At 52.8% G+C, this 8,129-nt stretch overlaps 1 protein-coding gene across 13 annotated transcripts in view; it reads left to right on the forward strand.

Annotated features, from left to right (window-relative positions):
- LOC121676365 (DAB2 interacting protein) overlaps positions 1-8,129 on the forward strand; it is a 163,924-nt gene that overhangs the window by 134,094 nt on the left and 21,701 nt on the right. For all 13 annotated transcript variants that reach the window (XM_042052765.1, XM_042052766.1, XM_042052767.1 and 10 more), the window contains one exon: positions 6,744-6,888. In XM_042052765.1, coding sequence (XP_041908699.1) covers positions 6,744-6,888 — 145 coding nt within the window. The remainder of the gene's footprint in view (positions 1-6,743; positions 6,889-8,129) is intronic.

The following is an 8,129-nucleotide window of genomic DNA, read 5'->3' on the forward strand; positions in this document are numbered from 1 at the left end:
TGATCTAGTTCAAGGCAGGCAAAGCTCACTGAGAGAGGATTGGGAGCCGGGGGCCTGCTGTTGTAAGCAGCAAAGAAAACAGCTCCGTTAAGGCCTCCTGATCCCAGGAGCGCGGGGAAGGACCATGGTCCTACGTGGAATAACGCTGTGGGTTCCACAAGGAGCTGTGGCTGGTGTCTCTCCTCAATCCTTGTGCCAGGGCTCCAGAGCTGTCAGCATGTGGTTCCTGGGCACAGCCCTGCCTTGTGCTGGCACCAGGGGCTCTGCTGCCCCTTGCTGAGGCTCCAGCAGCTCTAATGCCAGGGCTTTGTGGGAGTAACATTGCCATGAAAGACCCTGTCCATGGCTTACACAGTTCTGGTGCAAAAGGCTTCAAGTGTCATCCCAGTCTTAATCACCACAGATCATGTGTGGGCATGGCTGAGAGTGGCTGTCACTGCCCCAGCCTTTTTCCTCTGCCTCTCAGTACTGGAGAGGCTCCAGAGAGAGCAAGTGTGTTTCCAGACATGTGTCTACATCAGTGCTTGAGATCCCAGAGGCTCTACACAGGGGACACAGCAAACAGTAAACAGACTTGATGACTTTTCCCCTAAAATGGAGCTTCTGCTTTCCCTGCCTGTCATCTGCCATCAGCATTAGCACAGGGTTTGGGGAGCTGTCAGAGCAACCGGAGTTACTGGAGCATGGGAACCAGGTGGTGCATCCTGGACTGGACAAGCAGGGAGAGAGAAAAGCAGCACTAAGGTAGAAAAATAATGAATGAGAGAAGAAAGCACCCTCTCAGCCCTGCTTGGGGGACGTGGGTGCACCCCACTGCCCCTCAGGAGAGCTCCCCGTGGCTGCCCCACCACCCTGACCCTGGGCACCGAGTGCGGGGACAGCAGGGCAGGGACCCCCTTCTCCAGGTCTCTGTCCTCTCATGACTCACAGAAGCTTGCCCGGGCTAGAGGTGGGTTCCTCATCCTTGTGCATCACCGGTGAGCCCTCCCAGTGAGCCCTTCAGAGCCCCCCCCCCGCCCTGCAGACGTGGCCATCGGCAGCCACTGATTGAATCTGCCGATAAAGGGGGTTTTGTGGCTCTTGGCCGCTGTAGCTGAGCTAAAGCAGCAATTATGGTCGGACTGTGAAACAAGTGTCCAGTAGATTATCTGCAAAGACTCGTTAGCAGCTAATTGCTGTTGTGCTGTTTCGGGCCCTGTTTTCCTGCAGCGATTTGCTGTAAATAAGGAGTAATCCCTTAAATGAGGCCACGATCGGTCCGTGTGTCTGCCCGGAGCTCCGGGGCAGGAGAGATGCCACAGGGGAGGTGTGATGGTGCCACGTGGCAGACACAGCCAGGTCCCGGCCACCAGTGTGTGTCCCTGTGGAGCCCCGCCGGTGGATGCAGGGCCATCCTTACCCACAGACACCCCACACCAAGCTGTCCCCTGCCAGCGGGGTGTGGCTACCTGGAGCTGCTAAAACCCAGAGTCCCTCCTGCTGGGGGCAGGACACCTGGGGCTGCAGGCGGAAGGGGAACAAGGGCTGTAGCTGAATTTTTTCCCTAAATCTCAGCTTCTTCCTGGGCTGCGCAGCTGTATCACAATAGATTAAAAGGTGGAGTATGAAAGCAGAGTCCCCTCTGGAGTCAAAGTCCATGCTTCCCTCGATCTCTGTGTGGGAAAGGGAAGAACTTGATCCCCGCAGCGCTGGGTTGGTGTGCATGGGGCATGCCTGAAAAGCCCTGAGCAGCTGCCAAGACAGTGGGTGGAGAGGAGGGGAAGAGGGTTTTGATAAGGTTCTGTGTGCAGGCACTCGGGGAGGAGGGAGCTGCCCCAGCCCACTGGAAAATCTGACACATCCAGTGCTCCATCAGCTCTCGGTACACAGGATGTTCCCTGTCTCTTTTTATGGCAAGAAGGGCTGAAAGGGGGATATTTGGTGGTTGAAACAGATGTGGGCTCTCAGCTCAGTCCTTCACTTGTTACCTGCTTCCACCTTCCTAGTGAGAGCACTGATGAAGTGTTTGTTCCCTGTAAGGATGTGGAGATGCCCGATTGCTTTCATGTGTTTTGCAGCCAAAGACAAAAGACACAAAGTCATAAAGCAGTTCTGCTGCCAGGGTTGGTGTTACCAGGAGTGCTCAGTCCTGCCGTACAGGGCTTGGTGTGGCCCCTGTGATGTGGTTGTGGATAGGTGGCTGCATCCTTCCCAAAGGACTTTTGATGTTTCCAGATTTCTTCCCATGCTTAGATTTGTTTTGAGGCTGTCTGAGAGCTCCCAGAGCTCAGTTCATGACCATAAATATATAAAAAACCTCTCTTGTCCAGAGAGCTGGTAGATCAAACCCAGCATTAGACAAAGCTCTAGCTAATCAGCTGCTCACTGGAAATAAATATTTATGGTGTAGGGAATGGAGTGAGGAATAAACATGTGTCCCTGTTTGTTTGTGCTGCGAGGATGTGCCTCAGCTGAGCAGATGTAGCTGTTCCCCCCGTGTGGATCTGCTGGAACCCCACGTTCCAGTGGCAGAGCTGGTGCTGGGTCAGGGCTCTGGGACCTGCAGAGTCCACACAGGGCTGTGGAAAAGTGACTGCTCTGCTCAGGCAGGGACAGGGATGTGAGGGTCACTCATCGTGTTAGTGTTGTATCCCTCAGGTTTTATTTCCCTGAGCAAGGTGATGGGCACAGAGTTAACCCTCACATTGCCACTTCCCCACCTTTTCCCAAGGAGAATTAGAAAAGGCCAGAAGTGCCAAGGATGAGTTCCAGGGTTTGAAGGAGAGAACATCACTGTATTTTCTGGCAGAGAAGTGACTGGAGCAGATCCTCAGAGGAACTGTGTGATGAAAGGGTTGAGAACTTGGGGCTGGGGTCCTTGGTTTCACACCATCTGTCCAGGACCCTGCTGCTGCCTCTCTCCCACTCTCCTTTCCCTACTCTGCACCCTCCCGTGCCACATTTCCCTCCCCTGTGGGTGTGTCCCAGCACTCCTCCACCTGAAACCTACAGCCCTACCGACCACTGGTATTTTTCTCCTTTGCATAAAGGCCCAGCTGGACTCGAGCTAGTCTTTGAAATAAGCAATAATCTTATTACCTTTATCAATTCAATCCTCTTAAGGTTAAGTCAATCCTATTAATCAGGCTTGTGATTTGGAGAACCTTATTATTTCAAGGTCAGTCTGCCCATCAGTCAGTTACGATATCAGCAATGATCAGCTCCAGCCCAGAGAGTGCGTGACCGCCACGGGGAGTGCGGGGCCGTGGGTCTCCTCAGCTCCCTGGCACCCCACGTGCTCCAGCTCTGGACACATCCCAGAGAGGCTGGGGTGGGAGGACCTTCCTGGGATGGCAAAGTGCAGAATCCTTCCTGGATTTGGACAGGACAAATCCTACAAGATTTGTGTTGCTTGTTGGCTCCCTCAGAAGCCTCCTGCTCCCACCACAGGCCTGCCAGGCACCCAGCTGGCTTCACCCTTCTGCCTCCCAGGCACAGGGACTGGCACTTGGAGCCCCTCGGGACGGGGGCTGCCGTCTCCTGCGTGCATTCCTGGAGCAGGGGAGGAGCTGCCTTGGAACAGCAGAGGCTGGCTTATGTGCAAAGTGCTGGAGACCAGTGCAGCCTTGTGCTGTCATGCTCTGAATTTATTTATTTATGAAGTGCTCTTCTTTATCAGCATATGTGCAGCGACGGGTCGCACAGGTTCAGATCCGTCCAGTCTGAAGCAAAAAGCCTTAAAATAAACATGGGAACAAGCCTGGAGAACACTGCCACAGCCCCTAATTTTGACTGTAGACCTTCTCCTTCCCCTCTCGACTCCGAGGTAATGAAATAAAGCATCTTATTTTCTTCCATTGCCAGGGGCCCTAACTGAAAACAACCCCCTGCTGATCTCTGCTGCTCAGAAACAGGGAGTTTTATTGGCTTTAGTTATTGCATTTTATTCAGGACCTTGTATGTGGGTGAGTGAGGCCCCCGGAGGGATTCCACAAGTATTTGCATTCCATTTGTGTCTTCCGAGTGCTGGCTGCTGGAGTACTTAAGGCAGAGATAGCAGAAGTGTGATCCAGAGCCAATGTGGCTTTTCTGTGTGGAGGGAAGGGAAGAACTGAAGGTCTGGCCCATGGCCCTGGGACAGAAGCGGCAGGATGTCATGGGAACTGACCCACGGCCGAGGCGCCTTTCCCGCAACTCGCAGAGCTGCCCAGAGTGGTCCCTGCAGAGGAACTCGCCCAAGGATGCTGGCTGGGGGAATTTTGACCCCCGACACATCCCAGGGCCAGGTCCTACAGCCTGGCTGGATGACTCTGCAGCCCAGATCTGCAGGGACAGGGACAATCCTGACCCATGGGATGCTGAAAGGGCTCCCCCCTCTTTCCCTGCTCAGTTGCAAGGCCAAGTTCTGCCGTGTTACTCCCTGGCTTTGGGTGCTCTGCCATAATGAATGAAGCTCTCTGGGACTTTAGCAGCTTTCCTTCCCACTTTGGAGACAAGGGGTCCTTTTCCCAGCTGTTGAGCTGCAGATGCTCCATAGGGAATAATAACATCAGCAGAGATTTCCAGGGGATCTTTTCTGGCTTTGTGTTGAGTCCTGACATGGAATTTTGTCTCATTTTAAATTCTAGTGAATTCTGTAGATCAGCTCAAATCACCCAAATTCACATTTAACTCTGGCTCCACTTGGCCCTGGGTTTCCAGGACTCAGCAGCCAGTGCTCAGCTGACAAGATGGGGAAAAGCAAACACTTGGCTAAGAGGTGCTGTAAAACTCGGTGTTCCTGAGATAATTAGTATGTTGGGAAAGTGACAGGAAAGAGAATCAAGCAAAGCCAAGGTCAGCGGCTGCTAATTAAGAATCAGCACCTTGTGTCAGCCTGAGCGGTGGCTTGGAATTGAAACGTACCCTGGGAGAGCCCCAGGAAGATAAAGGTGATAGAGTTACCCAGATAGCAGCTAACGGGATTTGAGCAGGGTTTAAAGTTTCATTCCAGCTTGGCTGATAAAAAGGGCAAAATGAGAGAAAATAGCAGAGGGAGGCGCGTGCTTTGCTTCCAGGAGGGATTTTTGCCTCTGCAGCTGCCGGAGCATTGCAGACGTAGCAGGATCTGAGGAAGGGCATCTTGTGGCTAAAGAAATAATGGAAGTGACTTTTTTTTTCTTTTAGCTCAAAGCTCCTCCTCTGGCTTTTTTGGAGGGTTTTGGGGGAAGGTCAAGGCAGTGTGTTGGTCCCAGTCACAGTGTTGTGGGAAGGTGGGAGCAGTCGATTGATGGGTACTGCAGGGATGTCATCTCCTCTCCTGCTGTGCTCTCGCACAGGCATGTACCTGCCTGCCCCAGGGTTTGCCTTTGCTTGGGACAGGAGCACAGTGATGGAGGGTCTGTGGATTAAATTATTTGGGTCTCTTGGGTTCAGGGAAAGCTGTTTGTTGAACCTTGATTAAACTTTCAATGTAGAGATGTCCATGTGAAAAATGCAAGTTGCCTCTGGTGCAAATCTCCCATCCAGCCACCAGCAGGGAGTGGGACCTGATGTCCCTTCTCCCCTGTGTGGGTTGGAGCAGGCTGGACCATGGCAGCTTTGCTCTGCTTGGGGACATCAGGGACAGGACCTGGGGCACTGTGTGGCAGCCTGGGGTGCTCCTGCTGCCTCTGCCAGGAACGGGCTGTGACCATCAAGGGAAACGAAGAATTTCTTAGCGGAAGGTTACTACTAAGCAGATTATTTTGTTTTAATGGAAATGAGTTTTAAAAGGTGCCGTTGGTTGTGGAGGTGAATGAACGTGTGTGTCAACATTTCTGTCTCCTGCATGGGAGGCAGTCAGAGGGGTTAACGTGGGTGATTTGCACAGTGCCAGCAGCCTCTTTCCATTGTCACTCAGGCGCGTGGTGACACCTCAGCACCTGGCGCAGCGAGGAGGAGCCAAGCAGAGCTGCTCTGTCCCATAGCAGTGCAGAGAACGTGTATCAGCATCAGCAGGGGCCTGGCATTCCTCCTGGATCAGCCCTGGCTGCAGCATGCTTGGCATCAGCAGCGTGCACAGGACCTCCTGACCAGACCCTCTGCTCAGCGAATGCTGTGGCTGAAGCAGACCTGGAGCTCGCTCTAGAACGCTGTTTTTCCTCTGGAATTTGCAGCTGAGCCCAGACTGATGCAGGGGCAGCTGTCAGGAGCTGCTCCTGCTCACCCCTTCCATTGTTCTGCAGCACAGGGGATTATCACGTCCCATGGATTTGGCTGTGTGCACATTAGACCAAAAATGTGCCCCAAATGGGTGCTGTCGCAGCGCTGTTTATCTCCATGAATAGGGAGGAAATTGGAAATCCGAGCATCTCAGTGCATACCAGAGGCTTGATTCTCAGCCATTAACTGTAGACACAGCTCATGACATCGGAGCAGGGCCCTGGTTTGCAGCCAGTGCAGTTGGACACCAAACACAGCCATGTTTAACAGGGGAGAAAAGGTTTCGCCCACGAAATGTGAGGCTGACAAGAGACCAGCCAAAAAACAGCACTGATGGAGAGGCAGATGCGGGTCTGAGTCACTGCTGGGGTGCAAAAGTTGAGGCTCTCCAGAGGTTTATTTCTCCTCGTCTGTGCGGCAGTTTGGGCAGGTGGTGAGGCAGTGCGTTCACACAGGATCACCTGCAGCACCTCCAGTCCCTCGGGTGTCTGACGGAGGTGGGACCTCTCGGGGCTGGGGAGCTGCAGCGCTGCGGAACCAGTGTCAGTGCGTGGTGACCCACCATGGGCTTTGCTTTCCAGGATTTCTTGACTGACCTGATGATGTCTGAAGTTGATCGCTGTGGTGAGAATGAGCATCTCATTTTCAGGGAGAACACACTGGCCACCAAAGCAATTGAAGAATACCTGAAGCTGGTGGGGCAGAAATACTTACAAGATGCCTTAGGTACGTACAGAGCGTTGGCAGGTCTCGCCCAGAGACGTTCTCCAAGCTGCACGGTGGGGACATCACCTGAGCCCTGATGGCCATCAGAGGCCCCAGCACTTTCCTGCTGGAGGGTTTCCCTGGCAGCAGGTCCAAGCCTGGTCGTGGCCATGGCCACAGTGGGCAGCTCCCTGCTGCCAGGTGAAGGTGACCGCAGAGCTGGCGCCTTAATCTGCTTTCAGAGCAGATAACGAGCGGATGTTTGAAGGCATTCTGCTGCCTGCCAGGGCTTCTGTCTCAGCGCTGGCTGTCACGGGCTGATTGAATCTCCCCCCCTGCACCCCCACCAGGGACGCTGCCCGGCTCCTGCAGTGCTCCCGAGTCAGATGAGATCTCCCAAGTCGCAGTGATGCGCTGCCTCCCCGATCATCCAGCACTGGGAACCCCCCTGGTGGTTTTTTTTTTTTTTTTTCCAAAGTGCTGGCTCTGTCTATGGCTCAAAAAATATTTCTCTTGATGCAAATGAAAATAATTAGAAGCTTCTGCTTCTGGGCAGGTCAGGAAGGAATTGCTGCATGCAGGGAGCACCGCACGAGGATGGGGAGAGGCTGCCTTGGAAGCTCTGTGAGCTTCCATTGGATCCACATCCCAGGGCAGGATGAGCAGAGTTTCTACTGAGGTGTTAATTTTTCAGTATGTTGGGTTCCTGCTAGTGGATTTGTGTAATTTTAGCAAGGAAGAAAGAAGCATAAATACTTTATTAAGAGAATAATAATGATGATGAAAACCTTGAGGAAAGGGAAATAATTGAGCAAATTCAGGCAGAGAGCCCACAAGAATAGCAAAGGGAATATTATTTATTTCTGCCTTGTAATGCTTTCTGGTTGAAGGCAAATCTGTAAGTAGATTACTCTCAAAAATTCTCAAAAGTCAAGAGATTAATGATATCAGAGAATTTTGCAATATTACCTTTTGGGGGCTCAGTGCTGCCAGGCCAGTTCCATCTCATGCAGAAGAGCCTGGGGTTCCTGCTCACTGTAGGGTGCTGGTTCTGAGTGAACTTTTCCCAGTGAGATGAATCACCGGTGTGTCACAAGGTGCCCCAGGGCAGCGTGGCACTGTCCTTGGAACCATGGAGCAGGTGATGGGGCCAGGTAAGAACAGCAGGCATCACCTGCAGGCAAGCAGAACAGCTCCAGAGCTCCCTGGCAGAGCTGAAAATACACTGGAGAGGCTCTCCAGTATATAATTAAAATTTGTTT

The sequence above is a fragment of the Corvus kubaryi genome, unplaced genomic scaffold (assembly GCF_017639235.1).
Source record: "Corvus kubaryi isolate FWS band 111438036 unplaced genomic scaffold, C.kubaryi_AGA036_p1.0 78, whole genome shotgun sequence".
NCBI lineage: Eukaryota > Metazoa > Chordata > Aves > Passeriformes > Corvidae > Corvus > Corvus kubaryi.